Source organism: Schistocerca piceifrons, chromosome 5, assembly GCF_021461385.2.
Source record: "Schistocerca piceifrons isolate TAMUIC-IGC-003096 chromosome 5, iqSchPice1.1, whole genome shotgun sequence".
Classification (NCBI taxonomy): domain Eukaryota; kingdom Metazoa; phylum Arthropoda; class Insecta; order Orthoptera; family Acrididae; genus Schistocerca; species Schistocerca piceifrons.
This window is the reverse complement of record NC_060142.1, coordinates 422,666,725-422,683,983: the sequence shown is the minus strand read 5'-3', so window position 1 is coordinate 422,683,983 and position 17,259 is coordinate 422,666,725. Positions and strand designations below refer to the sequence as shown.

At 40.9% G+C, this 17,259-nt stretch overlaps 1 protein-coding gene across 1 annotated transcript in view; it reads left to right on the top strand.

Moving 5' to 3' along the window:
• LOC124797975 (nuclear pore membrane glycoprotein 210) overlaps positions 1-17,259 on the top strand; it is a 270,129-nt gene that overhangs the window by 45,316 nt on the left and 207,554 nt on the right. Inside the window, exon 3 of the mRNA XM_047261146.1 lies at positions 6,493-6,713. Within this exon, the coding sequence (XP_047117102.1) occupies positions 6,493-6,713 (221 nt within the window). The remainder of the gene's footprint in view (positions 1-6,492; positions 6,714-17,259) is intronic.

Here is a 17,259-nt window from a genome sequence, read left to right as displayed (position 1 = left end):
CCATTGTCAGACACTAAAACTTCTGGAAGACCCTCAATACAAAAAATTGAAGTCAACGCCTGTATAGTTTGTGCAGACGTTGTAGACTGCATGGGCACAACAAACGGAAAATTACTAAATGCATCTATCACGATGAGCCAACGAGAATTCCAATATGGACCAGCGAAATCAATATGTACTTGCTGCCAGGGACCGGCAGGGCGTGCCCACTCAAAATAGCGTTGAGGCGGAGCAGCTTGGTGTTCGGCACACGTCGAACAATCTGTAGACATCTGCGTAATGTGCTTATCAATGCCGATCCATGTACAATGACGGCAGGCAAGCTGCTTGGTGCGGACCACTCCCCAATGACCTTGATGCAACAAGTCGAGGACCTTGGATTGGAGCACTTGGGGAACCACTACACGAAGCTGGTCATTCTCGGTGCGTAACAGCAAAACTCCGTGCGAAATAGACAACAGATGACGTTGCGGATAATAGCGATGAACCACAGGATCCGATATGTCCTTTGCCTTGGACGGCCAACCATGTTGAACAAAACGTAATAGTAAACTCAGATGAGGATCCGTAGCTGTCTCACGTGCCACCTGACGATAATCAACCGGAAAATCCCGGAGGGATTGATGCTCATCGGCTTCAATCTGATGGCAAGAGTCGTCAGGGGAATCGAAGACATCATCCGCAGCAATCGGCAATCTAGAAAGCGCGTCAGCGTTTGCATGCTGAGCTGTAGGGCGATACAGTATTTCATACTGGTATTGTGATAACAAAAGAGCCCAACGTTGTAGTCTCTGAGCTGTCCGCTGAGGAACTGGTTTAGACGGATGAAACAGTGACGTCAGGGGCTTGTGATCTGTTACTAAATAGAATGGTCTACCATAGAGATAGTGATGGAATTTTGTGACACCGAACACAATAGCCAACGCTTCCTTGTCCAATTGGCTATAATTACACTGAGCTTTGTTTAGCAATTTAGATGCGAACGCAATAGGACGTTCGGTGTTACCGACTCGGTGAGACAACACAGCACCGAGGCCGAAAGAAGAGGCATCACAAGCTAACACCAGAGGCTTGTTAGGGTCGTAATGGACCAGACAACGATCATTCAATAAAGCCTCTTTAAGCTGCTGAAAGGCTGATTGGCAATCAGCTGACCACACAAACGGAACATTCTTACGGCGGAGACGATGCAACGGTGCAGCAATCTGTGATGCATTAGGTATAAACCTAATATAATATGTCAATTTGCCAAGAACTGCTTGCAATTCCTGCAGATTGCGAGGGGCGGGCAAATCACGAATAGCTGCTAAATGTGACTGGGAGGGATGAATGCCTTGAGCATTAATAACATGTCCCAGATACTCCATCTCCGTAAGGAAAAATGAACATTTATCGATGTTGCAACGTAGGCTTGCCTGAGACAGCACTTTAAACAAACACTCCAAATTACGGAAATGTTCAGCAGGCGTCCGACCGGACACAACAATATCGTCTAAATAGTTGCAACACGATGGCACATTAGCCAGAAGTTGTGACAAAAAACGCTGAAAAACAGCTGGAGCTGACGCACAACCAAAAGGCAAACGCAGAAAACGGAACAACCCCAACGACGTGTTTATGACAAAATACTGTTGTGATTGCTCGTCGAGGGGCAATTGCAAATATGCTTCACGGAGATCAATTTTGGAAAAGAAACGAGCTTCCCCTAACTTATCCATCAGCTCGTCCGGTCTAGGCAAAGGAAAAGAATAATGACAGTCTGAGGATTAACTGTCGACTTAAAATCAGCACACAAACGTAACTTGCCAGACGGTTTCTTAATAATAACTAAGGGAGAAGCCCACTGGCTCGCTGAAACGGGTTGAATAACACCGGTGTTTTGCCAACGACGAAGTTCATCTTCTACAGGTGCACGGAGGGCGTGAGGCACTGGACGAGCACGACAAAATCGAGGCTGAGCATTATCTTTTAACGTAATATGAGCGGCAAAGTTCGCAGCACAACCTAGTTCGTCTTTAAATATGTCACTGTATTGTTTACACAAATCGGTTATGCTGTCTTGAGGAACAACAACAGATTTAATTTGCAACACATTGTCTTGGATAGACAGGCCAAACAAGTCAAAACAGTCTAATCCGAAAATGTTTACACTGTCTGTAGCGCAGAGCACTGTGAATGAAACTGTTTTTGTATTGCCACGGAATGTGGCTGGCACGCTACATACACCTAACACAGGAATTTGTTCTCCACTATAAGTAGCCAAAGAATGTTTTGCCGCTGAAAGTTTAGGGCGGCCGATAGCTGCATACGTAGCACTATTTATGAGAGTCACAGACGCACCAGTGTCTAATTGAAAATTGAAGGTCTTATCCTGGATGCGTAGCTTCACAAATAGTTTATTACACTGTCTCTGGATCGGTGCAGTGGAGGCGGAAGACACAAAATCAGCGCGTTTAGCGCGTGTTCGGTGCTTACGACAACTCGTGGGTTGGGCGGGTGGAAGAACAACTCCCGCTTCACTTGCAGTCTGTACATTACTTTTTACAGCGTTTGAATTACGCTTGGGTTAGCAGAGGGCTGGGTGGGTGGCTTATTGCGAACAAGTTTATTACCCACACGAACCGTGGAAGAGTCGTTAAACGCGACCTTCTGGGTGGGCTGGCTTTGAAGAACATGAATATCCATGGGCTGGGCAGCACTAGAATTGTTCTTGCGTTTACGCAAACAAACAGTCTGGATGTGTCCTTTCCTTTGACAAAAGTGACAAACCGCGTTTCTTAACGGGCAACGTTCACGAGGGTGAGCAAGAACACACTTAGGGCAAGACTTAACTCTATCATTTTGCACACGCGGCTGACGAATGTGTTTAACATGACGTGGCCGGCTAGTGTTTACAGTCTGACTCTGCCGGTGGGGCCGCGGGCGCGACATAACTTGCTTAGCACAGGCAATTTGAGAAATACATGGCTGATCTAAATCACACTCAGCATAGTCAAAAGTATCTTGGGCTTCAATGATGTTCATCACAGTCTCTAATGACGGGTCAGGGAACTTTAAGATAGCAGCACGAATACGAGAATCTGCAATGTTTTGAGTAATAGCGTCTCGTAACATGACATCGCTGTAGGAAGCTCCACACACACAATTAAATCGGCACTGACGGGTGAGGCCCCGTAAATCTGTTAACCACTGTTTATTAGATTGATGTGGCAGTTTCTTTGATCTGAAGAACTTGAATCTGGCCGCTGCCACATGAACTCACGACTCGAAATACTCAGCAAGCTTGTTAACAACAACGTCATAGTCTAAAGCTTCTGGCTGGGATTCCGGGAACAACTTACAAAGTAATCGATAGACTTCCACGCCTGCAGTGGAAATTAAATAAAGCTGCCGCTCAGTACCTGTGATTTTGTAGACTGTCATGTGCGCCTGCAACTGCGCGAAATATTCTCGCCATTCTTCTCGTGATGCATCAAAAGCACGGAAAGGTGGTGCTGCCCGTGCTTGTTCCTTTTGTGTTGGAGGATTAGCCGCTTGTTTGGCGATTGCTTCCACCAGACTTTGTATTTGCTGACTCTGTAACAAGATCAACTGTTGTAAGTCGGCAGACATAGTGAACACAAATTAAACCAGCCCCCAAAATTTTTTCGCTGTAATTAGTATAACCAGGAACAAGTGGAACCAGCCCTGCACACGAGTTCGGAAGTTCTCGTCGCCAGTTTTGTGGCGGCGTTCGTAGCGACAAGCAATTCGCTGTAGAAACAGCTTACGAAGTCACCGCCACACTTTTAATAGCGGGCCGACCGGTCCGCTGGAACAGTGAACAGAAAGATGAAAACCCAAACACTCTGATTAAATAATAGTTGGTACTTATCTTTATTAACGAAGATACAGCAACACAGTAGTGAACTCTGTGTCTACAGAAATCTGTCTAGTTCGAGTCGGAGCGGCTAGGTCAGCGTCGGCTGACGACAAACAACAACTCTGCTGCGATGAACACACGACTGACTAGCAAGTACACAATTCGGTGGCGAGTATACAACTGAGCGGCGAATGCAGAACTGTCCTAGCGCTCGCGACTCCAGCGCTTAAGAACCCAGAAGCCAGCGGTGGCGCGCGCAGACTTGCGGCGATTTCCTGTCTCGCTGGCGCTGCTTATGCGGACGGCGTCCGGACTTTGATGCTGCCAACCTTTTTGGCAGCGGGCTCGGGTGGCATTACTGGCTAGGATATAACAAAACATCTTTTAACCAGTTGCAGAAATTTATTCATTACTTTTTTCCGATCATGGCATGGGTCATTATGACACCTCCATCTTCCAGCAGCATGACAAAAATAGTGTTGATATCGTGTGGAGAACCCTCACCCACCCCCTACCACACATCCCATCCATGTGTAACTACAAATGTGATTCAGCCTGTCAATAAAGAATTCCTTTGGCTGTGGAAAATATTTTCAAGGAAATCATTATGTACATAATTTTTGATAGCTCTTAGTCACTTCGGTTTCTTCAGCAGAGCAGTGTCCTTAAACTCCAGTTGTTTGTTCGTTATTAATCACATTTTGCAAACTTGATCAAGTATGGCTGACATGTGGCATAATATGCAGAACAAAGGGCAATACCATTTCTTACTCCATCCAGATTTTTTCCAAATAAAACAGTAATCACTATGAAATGCCTGAATGGATTCACTTTTCTTTTGTCAGGTGTGCCTGGTGTAAGCAAACTATTTGTTTTCGACTCTCAATAAACAGTTCATGTTTTTGTGATGCCTGTAAGGAATATACAAGGAACAGTTTCAGTGTGAGTAAAATGAACAAAATTCAAAAATTGTCATAAAAACTGTGCACAAGTATTATTATAAAATGATTATATATGTATTTTATATTCCATTTCAACAAATTAAATTTCCAGTTGAAGTGTTGGATAACATCTACTTGACTGTGGTCCACATTCTGTTGGCTGCCCAATTTTATCCAACCTGAGGTGAACTTTTACCTTCCCACCACACTGCTGATGGTATTAGGAGAAAGTGCCTCAACGGCTGATCTAGTTTTATGTTTTCTTGGGGAGGGGGGTTAAGGGGGGGGGGTGGTTATCACTCAACCTAAGGGTGGGCGTCTGGCCTTCTCTCCCAGGCCTTCACCCTCCCTCCAATTCAAATCTTCCTCCCACTCTCTTTGCTGTTTGTTTGCCGTGGTGTTAATCTTTTCCGTATCTGTGTTTCTCTAGCCTTGTCTTTTTAGGCTGGAGATTTTAGTGTGTTGCAGAGTGACTAACTCATCCACTCTTCTTCTATTTTTGCGATCAGTCAGCCCAGGCCATCTGCTATAATATTTTCATAACTTCAACTGCTTTTTTCCCTTTTCATGCATGTTTTCCCCTTTTGATTTGCTTTTTTCATTTTCTCTTTCTGTGTGGTTCCCAGTTAGCTTTAAGCCTTTTTACTTTCCGTGACTCCCTTTGGGGATGGTTTTAATCTGAAACATGTTTGCATAAGAAAAAAGGGGCTGATGACACTGTAGTTTGGTCTCTTTACTCTCCAAAACACCCAACAAACATCCGTAATGTGATGTCCAAACTTGCCATAATTTTTTACCTCTGCTAGTCGCCTTAGTAAGAATGACATCTGCAACAATGTAGGCTGTTGATATGAAGCAGAAGGTATCCAAAGAATTAATGATGCACAGTTTTTTAGTATGGTTTAAGTGATTGAATCTGCTGTGCGGTTCCTGCACTACACTACAATACGTATAAGCTGCTGTTATAAGCAGTTCTGCACATGACAAAAATAAAATCCTTGCAGTCTGTCCTAACAGATGAAATTTTGACACAGCATTTCTTTCAGTGAATTCTTTGTAGGTTTTGATGCATGGGATTGGACCAGTCCCTTGTGAATAGTTGTCATACATAGTGGAAGCCCCCTGTTGTAATGTATCACATGAGTTGAGGGAGGTAGGATGCTCAGCTGTTTTATTTTTATTGTTATGACTATCACTGGCAAATTAATTAGGTACCACAGCCATTGGATTTCATTGACTGCACACTTTATGGCTGCTGGGAAAAGACCAGTTTTACAGTGAGCTATGTTATGCCAAAAATTGTAATTTAAATAATGCAGTTGCCAATTTTCAGTAATGCCTCCAGGTAAGTGAAAGGATAAGAAAAGAGGAAATGTAACAGTAAGAAATTAACACAAATTGTGTGTCATTTGTTGAAATCAGTGAAAAATGTTACTTCTGATTGGAAGAATCATTTGTTTTACATTATTATACAAGCTAAGAAGAAAATTAAAGGATTAAATAATTTTTTTGAATCTCTTTCTTCTTTATTAAAGGTGCTGCTCCTGTCAAGAACATATCTTAGAGTGTATGTGGCTACAGCTAGTAAAATTTAAAGATACCAGTTATCAATGAATTTAGTTTGGAAATGGTATAAGAATGCATTAAAGAAAAGCATTCAGTCTAGAGTGCCCTTTATCTATGTTACAGGTAATGAGTTCACAACATTGGAAGGAGTTGAATTTGAATGGTCTGTTATAAATTGGAATCAACAGCCGGGTAGTCATGAAACAACCCAGAATAATGTGTTAAGATTCATTACTTTCAAAGACTCTCCGTATGAGACGCCAAGCACTGTAATGGCACTTGATAACCGTGGTCTTCAGGGACATATTGTACTAATGGAAGGACTGAAAACAGGTTCAGCAAAGGTAATGAAACAAACATATATACCTCTCTACTTTGTATGAAAAAAAGATTCAGTTTGGAAAAAAATCATGCTATAATTGCCTAGTTATTGAATTGGAGGGAGTAATTTAGGCACATATTGCCTTTTATCTATTTTGAAAAGGCTTTGATTGTATAGCAAGGAAGAAGCTATGGCTATAAATCAAACAGAAGATTTTCCAAAGCCTTAGTTAAGCACTTTCATCATATTTATAGACACACCAACATTAAAATATACTTGAACGCCAGTTCCATGCACTACCAACCCCTAACCCAGTGTCTGAATGAAGACTGTCACTTTTCTTCAAACTCTTTATATAAAAGTAAACTCACAGACGAACAAATGAGACTGCAAACAAGGATCAACAGACAGACAATAGGAAGGGCGATTTCTGATGAAGAAAGAAGGATTAGATCAGAGAGACTGAAGAAGTACTGGGCTGACAGGAAACAGGAAAATTCTTTGTATAAAGTTGGCTAGAGTGGTCCAATGAAGGCCATAAAATGTAAATAAATAAGTAAATATAAAAGGCTTTGTTCTGACTGACTGACCCCTCACTGGCCTTATGATCACCCAGCTCAAACCTCTGAGGATAGAAAATTGAAAGTTGAAGAGGTGTTGATCTGTACTGTAGGCATTCTTTTAGAAGGAATTTTTTGAAATTTCACCTCTAAGGAGGTGAAATAGGGGATGAAATTTTCTTGAAAATGTGTCACTGTTACGGGAGTTTTGAAGCCAGACCTTATAAATTACACGTGTCCTTTCGAAGTCAGTTCTGGAAGCTGGAGAGATCTGTAGAGATTGAATAAGAGTCCCTAACCGTTCTTTCTACCAACTTGTCATTTTCTAAAGTTGTGTCCCCAGCGCAGAAGACAGCTCGTCGGTTGTGGGATCTTCTTTGACGGGGGCTGCTATGCCGTCGTCTGGAACCTGTGATTCTGCTTTTTGTGGGATGCCGCTTGCCCAGGTCAGTCTCCGTATTTACAAAGGGAAGATCTGTAGTACTGACAATGATGGTAGGCGACGCTTCTCATTACTGTATCCTGTTTTGTTATATTTAATAACCACACGTTTTAGACTATCTTTTACAACACTCGACATAGTTTTCTTAATGATACGGTAACTTTTTCTGACAACTTCAGATATGGAGTATAACATGTCCACCCCAAAACAGAGGTACATGTCTGGTTCTGAAGAATGCCCAAAACAGTCTCTCACATCCTGCCCTCCAAACGACTGTAACAAAGTTGCGTGACCGGACCTTCAGAACACCCGAAACAGTCTTATGCACCCAACGCGGAAGAATGCCCGAAACAGTCTGACTAGTGCACACTGGAGCGACCCGAAGGTGTACGAAACACTTTGGTTGCAATACCGTTACTCTTATGTTTCTCATAACTAGTGAAATTTAATAAACAAAAACGATAAACTCGTAGGGTAACCATGAGAGATTGTCATACTGAAAACTGGGTTAAATACAATGAAAAGTATATAAATAATTAATAAGAGAAGTTAGGGGGTTTTGGCGCCTAACACCCGAATGTGCCATCCAATCAGAAGCAAGTTCATTACAATTGGCGGACTCTCTCACGGAAGTGGTACATACTGGACCATCTGTCGCTTGTACCTCACTCCACTTTTGTACCATAAGCTACTTTACGTGTATGAAGCCGCATCAAGGTAACCTTCTAGCAAGTTAAAATACTTGGGGCCACAGCCAGGACTATCACACATCCCCCTCGTTCTTTGATTTCCAAAATTGGCTTGTTCTCGAAGACAACTAACAAGTTTGGAAATGAGAAAATTTTGTCTCAAATTTGGAAAGAAGTTGGTTTCCAATCTCCCAGTAGCTCCCCTACTCTCTCATTCATGGATTTTTTTTTTTAAACTAGGAAATTGTTGTTTCTAAAATATCATACCAATTAACCAAAACCATTGACTTATTAATGCTAAACATATACTTTCGCATCTTAATTCTATAAAAACACCTTAACTAAGCACACATTACCTCATGAACTTCTTCTTGCTACAAAATATCATTTATGATTTTTAGCACACAGCTGTCCTTTAAATTTTCTGTAGTCTTGGTGTTCAACAATAAACATTGGCATCTGGGCCATTAAATCTCCTCATAAACACTCACTACACTTATTGAAGTTCATATACGATAGGAACCAAACAATATGTGTTATTGATGCAATGCCATCCATCTTTACACAACACATATTTTTCACCTAATATCAACGCAGTGCCGTCCACTTTTTACCAAATAACACATTTTTTTTATCTAACAACGGCACAGTGCCATCCACCTTTACCTAATAACATTCACTTTTTTTTACTTATGTCAGCACTAGGCCGTCCATATATGTTGTTTACTATCACGTAGCTCAGAAATACTCTAAATTATATTAGCATATAAGTGTCCTTACATAATATTCATACAAAGATGTTACATAGTTTTACAATATTCACTATGTTGCATTGAATACTATACAGTAATATTTACAAAGTCTTTGTCATTGCTGTGGTGACTACAGGGCTTTCATTTGAATTGTCTCCCCACGCGGCTAATGTTCCTAACCTTGACTCATCGGTCAGTGCACTCTTGCACCACCTGTTAATACTTAGCTATTACCCATCTGGCGTGACTCATCCCAGTCACCACTCACTGTCATCCAAGTTAATAACAGCGCTATTTTATGTCTGTGTATTGAAAATGGAGATGATATGAGAATAGCTCTCATTTTATACTATAGGTTTTATTTTAATTTCATTCGATAACTTAACTAGGCATTCAAACAAGATTCACAGCTGTTTTGAGAGGACTGAAGATATCCTAGATCATGATAACAGAGAAAAATAACGAAACAATCCTGTTGCTTTAATTTGCTTGTAGCGTATTATGGACTTTGCGCTCAAACATGTAAACACTGTGAATATAACGAACATTCCTCATGTGCTTTAGGTATTTGTACCTCGGTACTTATTATTGTCTGTGTCCTATGTGAGATTCATGTCTTGTGTTCATTAGCTGTGTGAGTGACATTTCTGCGTCGTGATACAATTAATAATAATGCTTCGGTGGAAATACCTCACCTACTAATCCCTAAATGTGTGTGTGGCCGACTTTTACGTCAGACATATATAAAGTTTAATCTAATAAATATAGATTGTTTTCTCAGTATGCGTATGTAATTTCTTTGCGTTTCATAACATGCATAAAAAGTTTCTGTATATAGTTTATAGTGTGTTCTCCCTCCTGCCTTTGTGGATGATGGATGTTGATTTAAGGTCTTATAGCCTAGGTTCTGTACTTGTTTTGCAAACTTTATGCTGCATGTTATCTATTGTTATACTTAAGTATAGTCTATAATCGGTTACTTAACTATTCAATTAGCATGTGTTTTGTTTCAATTATCCCTTTTTTTCTCTCTCTCTTTTTTTTTTTTTTTTTTTTTTTTTTTTTTTTTTTTTTTTTTTTATCTTGAATAGAGAAGAAGTATAGATGACAGATTTTAATTCAGAATGATGAAGAGGGAAGAACTAACAGTGTGAAAAGAAAGAAAGTAGTCTGTTAGTTAACTCAGGTATGGCATCAGCTACCTAGCAATACAAAGAGTGCTATAGGTTTTTGCTGTGTCGGTCTGCATGCCTCCTGTTTTTATGCCAGCCTGCTGGCACTTGTCTGTTGCCTGAAAGTGTGTCCAGCTGTTCTAATACATACAGGAGGTCGTTAACCTCTCTTGTTGACATGAATTAGTTTCTTCTGTACACACTGGAAACAGCTTCAAATATTTCTCTTTTTATACTGTTTTGTGTACTTGTGGACCAATATTGGTTTAAGAATGCCCTTACAAATTTAAGTTTGTTTTACATGTATTACTGGCTCCTATTCCCCTGATATTGGTCCCCTTCAAAACGACTGGCTACAAATTTGATTTTCTGCTGTTCTGTCATGTTGTCAGGTATGATGGCCTCAAACTGATGAATGAAAGCAACAGGATGTTTACTACCTATACTAGAAAAGTTACTAAATTTGTAAGCATTGGCAATGTGAACAACAGCCTACATTTTTCCTGTTCAACCCAAGTTTTGAGGTTCTGTTTTAATGCAACTCCTATATTATCTTTATTTTTACTCACATTATTTAGTTGAGGTATGTTTTCTACCTTCTGTTCTGTATTTCTCTCAAACGACCCTGAATCACATTTGTATTACCATTACAAACAGATTATATTCGTTATACTTTACAGGTAAGGACTGCGTTTTCGTCCTTTGAGTCTACGACTGATTTGATTTGATTTGATGTGATTTTATCACGGAAGCAAAAACAGCATTGGTCAAGCTTGCTGCTGCCCGCATCCAAACAGAGTTTATAGTGCGGTATCATTCCCTGTGTCTCTAGTATAGCCAACCAATGCCCTTGAACAGTGCTTTGCTAGACACAGTTTCTTCAGGTCTGGTTGATCTGAATAGTCTGTGTCTTTTAATCTCCAATGCCTCGCATTTGAAGATCAGATGTGATGAAGTTTCCTCTCCCGCACCACACATCCTGCATTTGGTGTCTTCTTTTATTATCCCTGTTGTATGTACGTGTTTTTTGAAGGGTCCGTGGCCTGTCAATACTCCAACAATGAGTTTCATTTCTCTCCTTTTCAATCCCAGGATTGAGAGACTTCTCTTAGAACATGGCTTCGGCATCAATACCATGCCATGTTTTTGCTTTTGGACTTTAGCCCAATATTCTACATGCTGTCTGCTTGTCCAGTCTTGTAGTTTTATTTTTATCATCGCCTTGGTGATTGTCACAAGTTCCGGTCCAGTAAATGGTGTCATCGCCCTTATCCTGACCAACCTATCGGCTTGCTCCTTACCACTAATCCCTGAGTGACCAGGAACCCACAATAGGTTTACCCTATTGCTTTCCCCTAACTCCACTAGGACTTTGTGGCATTCTGCCTCGATCTTTGATCTTGTTGCAGAGGCTGCCAGTTCTTTCAGGGCTGCTTGGCTGTGTGAATAAATGAAAATGCTACGACCTCTGTAGCACCTCTTCAAATTCTCCTCCACGCACAGCCTGATGGCAGATATTTTTGCTTGAAACACACTTGCCATCTTCCCTAGAGAGCTTGCCCTCTTCAGCTTTGGCTGCACTCGGTATACCCCAGCACCAACATCTTGGTCTGTTTTCAAACCGTCAGTGAACCAGACTATGTCCCCAGTATGGTGTCGAAATTTGTTCTCCCAGAGCTCTCTACTTCCAATTACTACATTGAAAGGCTTGTTGAAGCAGGTGGGAGTTATTATATAGTCAGCCAGCATTTCCCCAACTATACTTATGTCTACCTCACTCAGTATTTTACTGTGAGATCCTGGATACCCCAGTAAGTTCTAGTTTTTGCCAGTCTTTAACCTCTGTGCTCCAGCTGCTGCCTCCATCTTTACCCACAGGTGTAATGGGGGCATTTCCAGCATGGTTTCCATCCCAGCAGCGGGTGTGCTGCTAATTCCACCTGTAATGGCTAAGTAGGCCAGTTCCTGCACCTTAGCAAGCTCCTCAGCAGCTACCTGTTGTTCTACCTTTTCCCACCACACTGTTGCCCCATAAGTGATCATAGATCTTAGTACCGTGGTGTGTATCCAGTACATACTCTTGGGGCTTAAGCCCCAATTTTTGTCACAAGCTATCCTGGTAGTCATTAGAGTACCTTTCGCCTTGGAACAGGTGCTCCTTATGTGAGGGTCCACGATAGTTTCTTATTCGGGATTACCCCTAGATATTTCACTATCTCCTTCATTGGTAGAGTTCCATCTAGAAGCTTGAGATTCCAGTATGTGTGTCGGATCTACTTCCTTGTAAATGGTACTGCAACAGTCTTCTTAGAATGGACCCCTAGATCCTGTTTCCTGCACTAATTTTGCACAGTGTTCAGTGCTCTGTGTGCCATAGCTCTAAATGTACTTGAAAATTCGCCAAGTATTACTATGACAAGATTGTCCACATATCCCTGGCAAAAGTACTGTCTAGATTTTATTTCTACAATGAGTTCATTCACCCAAGGTTCCACAGTAGAGGGGACAGGACCCCTCCGTGTGGACAGCCTCTGGTGGTATTGATTCAGGGTGTATACTACCCGGGACAACCGGAAGATCCAGGATAAGCCCGGGAATTTTTTCATCCAGGAGAAAACCGGGAATAACCCGGGAATTTTTTAGAATTCCGGGAATTTTTCGTTGTTTTAGTTTTCAGTTAAATTTTTGTAATTTAGACTGGTAAGAATCGATACTCTAACAAGGGATATTACTGTAACCCGCTACTGCAGACTAATACTGCAACAGTAAAATGTGAACGAGAAAAAAATGAAAATAAAACATAAACTGCAAAGGAAATGTGCCATGTACAACAACAAAACACATTGCTCATACAAACGTTTGCCAGCAGCAAAATGTGTCAAAGGTTTTAGGAAGACTATGCAATGCTTCATAACAACAAATTTCCTCCGATGGGCGTGACGTCACAAATGTTTACATTAGATTCGTTTTAGCAGTTACGAGCGGGCTCATGCGCATACGCAGTTGAGTGGTATATGAGTAGTACCTTCTCCCGTTTCTGGCTACAGAAATGTGGCTGTTGACTATGTAAGCAGTCGCAGCAAGCAGCTATATGCAACCGGGAAAAATTTTACTGCCGTGCCCAAGCTGCCAGAGTCATGCATGTGCAGCGGGCCCGGATCTATTAGGGAGGGGGGGAGGGTGGCGTGATGCCAAATTCATATTCTTGAGGAGAAAAAAACCTTGTTTCACAAAGCGCCTAGCATCCAGGACACATTGGTCTATTGATTACTCATATGATTTTGATGCACATCCCTGTTGGTTTTTGAACACCCTCTGTGAGTTGATTCCTGAATGAATCATAAGCCGCACGTGACAGCCGTGCGGTCTGAGGCGACTTGTCACGGTTCGCGCGGCTCTCCCCGTCGAGGTTCGAATCCTCCGTCGGGCGTGGGTGTGTGTGTTGTCCTTAGCGTAAGTTAGTTTAAGTTAGATTAAGTAGTGTGTAAGCCTAGGGACCGACGACATCAGCAGTTTGGTCCCATAGTTAAAAAGAAAAAAAAAATCGTAAGTTGATTGTTGAATGCGTGCATAGTGTACGTGATGTCTCTGTCAGGGGAATCCTCGTCGCATCTAGAAATAAACTTTCCTGCAGGCAAAAGGGGACCGGGTTATACAAGCTGAGTGGAGTACAGCCGAACGAAGGATGACAGTCGCTGTCTGATTATGTTGTTGTTTGGGTTTGCGAATGACCAGCGGTGTTAAAATTACTAGGGAAATCCATAGATTCAGACAACCAGAGTGGAAATAAACGGCTAACAGGAATAACAGGTAAAAAAGATTACATATTATCTTCTCGGTGTATCCAGGAAAATGAAATTTTGTCAGAAAATTTTGGCCAGATTGCTACACTAGTAAGGGCCAATTTTATAGTCCCTGTCTAGCAGCCACTTAAATTCTTTTCTGGAAGTAGTGCGGGATATGGTTTGTACGAATATAACAACGCCAACCCGGAGAATAATCAGGGATAACTAAACCGGTGATTCTGGCAGGGTTAGTGAAGTTAACCAGTGAATAAGCCTTGACAAAGGCAGGAATAGTTCCAGAGTTAATCATAACAAGATTGTTTGTTAGAACGAGAAAGGAGAAGAAACGGGGACATCACACAAATTAGGGAAGAATGTGGCGATTCCAAATTTATATAAAAATCTCTTACTACTACTTTTCGATCTCATGCTTGAGAAACTGGAGCGCACGAATGAAATGTGAAACATAAAGCATTTTATGTTGGTCTTCGTGAATTATGTTCTGTCGTGTTATAAAAATGACATTTGTGCCAAAACAGTCTCATTTATTTGGTGTGCGTTACAATTTCTGCAGTGTTAGAAAGGCCTATTTTCTTTTATCTAGCAGACAGTGACAAAATAGACGTAATCAGATCAAGAAACCACAGCAGTCTTGGGTACTATTTGTATTAACAGCTTACGCAGTATTAGACAATGATATTTCGATTTTTCATGTAGCAAAACGTTTGACGAACTTTGATGAGGTAATAGATTCTGTCGCGGAAAGGGAAGCACACCATGTAAAGCTGTAGCAAGATTAGAGAGAAAGAATGCTAGGAGCTAAGGATTGAAGAAATGTGTACTGTATTGCTTGTCCCTTGTCTTTACTGGTTTTGTGTATCCTATATTTAATTTTATGTCACCCAAAACAGAAAGTTATTAGCTAACAGGCAATAAAGAATGCAAATTTTCTGAAGAGTTCTGGTTCTCCCGATTACAAATAATCCCATCCAGTATTAACTGCGACGTTTTTTTTTTTTAAAAAAAGAGGGGCAGGATGTCAAACTGGGAGCAGGAGAGGCACCACTGGACATTTTAATTTCCACTGTCCTGAATATTGTTTGATGGCATCCAGTACAAAATATACACGTTTCAATTCCATGGAGCGAAATACAGTGATGTGCGATAGAAGAATGCTGTGTGAAAGACCAAATAACATGTCTTACATTTCCTTGAACATATATGTTTTATGTATCAGCTTCTTCAGAAAGATGTGCATTACAAAATGAAAATTCAATTTTTTTAAATTTTTGATGTTGTATCTCAAACGCTTGAGGGAGGGGGGGCACTATCTTAGTATTGCCCCGGTTTGGAAATATCGTAGATCTGAAGCTGATTCACAGAGCAGTCTGAGTTATAGAAGTGAAGTGTGTAGTCCCCACGTGACCTGTGTTTACATTTAGTGATTTTGCTGTTTCCTCTTCGTTTTCTGCTCTCACGTCAAATGAAAACAAAATGGATTTCTGAGGCTGGGAGTTATTAAATGACTTAAGCCGGGAGCTATCAAGTGACTTAAAATACATTCACATAATTATGGAAGGCTAATACGTTATTAGTTTCAGATTTTATTTTATTTCCACTATTCTGACAGCCATGCATTAATCGCCTTGTAGAACAATGAAGTTATTTTTGTCAGTTTGCTAAAGAAATTTGGTTTTTATTAATCTTTTACACTGAGGCAATCAATGTGTTTGAAACTAAGTGTTTGGTTCCACACTATTGGCTAATTTCAACTGCTCGTTGTATTTCAAGTGTACGGTTTCATCTTCTAGTACGTAAGGCGTTATGCCATAATAAAGAATCAAAAACGAGTTAATACATTACTGGTACATCCCGAAACCCACACTGAAAAGCTTAATATCAGGTCGAGACCTACTTCATTGGGAATCCGGACATACGAAAGTGCTCTTTAAGTATACACTTTAAATGTGCCATTTTAGTATGGCTCATGAAATTCCAATGCTCTTGGAGTATCCTATGATGTCTTTTTACTTTTGTGACATAATGTAAGATCTTTTAATGTTTTACACGTATGGACTTCCTGCGTCATAGCAGCTGCCAAAGCTCGGTGGTGCCTGTTATATGGCGCTCTCTGACGACTGCTGGAACGAACCTATTTATAACAGGTCACGGGAAAATATTGCGAATAGTGGTTTGAAAAGTATTACTTTCAAAATAAATTTCCTTTTACGCAAGTTGAACTATGTGCGGGAGTGTACGGTGAGTTTATTAAATCACAGAGTGTTTGATGATGAGCTATTTAGAAGTATTTTGAGCCCAGTAGATCAGACAACCTTAGAGACCAATATTATATGTGAAAGCTTTGCTTTTCTTGTAGCAACACTATGTATATTAATTTAAAACATTAACTTTTCCTGTTTGTGTATCCGCTCTACTTAACAGTGATGTTGCTATTAGCTGACTACATCACATGTCCTGTGGTCTGAATATCTGCTGTCATCGGCTGGCGGGATCACGGGACATTAGCTATGACTGGCTTACAAAAGCGCATTGCAATCTTGATTACAATGGTTCGGAAAGTAACATACGGTGTTTGGTGGAATTCGGATTTATACTTCCATAATACGAAAATATGCAGCGCACATATTGCTGCACATAAAAAATCTTTCCAAAAGGAGTTTTCATCCCTGAGTTTCGTTTTCTAAAGCGTCAGGAAATTCTACGCCCGTGTATAAAAACTTAACCATTCAAAGGATTGATAAGTTTTACAGTTCCTTGGGAAAATATATAGTCACTTAATAACACGGATAAAGTGTGTACTCATTCGGGAGAAAGTGAATTTTGAACTGGAAAATCCAGGATTTTTTTTTCCCTTGTCCGCATATACACCTTGTGATTACCATTTTTTCTTGCATCATTGTGGCTGCTATGTTTCTACCACTAAGCATACCACTAACCATGGCTCTAATCCACCTGCAAATGGTGGTCTCCCAAGTCATGCAGTCCTGTTGTTTTAATCATGGATTCGGAGGTCGTGTTACTAAAAGCCCCTTGGATGTCCAAGAAGATGCAGAGGGCTATTTCCTGGAAGTGTAGTGCTTTCTCCACCTTCCCAACAACTTAGTGGAGTGCAGTTTCACATGATTTTCGGGATTGGCATGCATATTG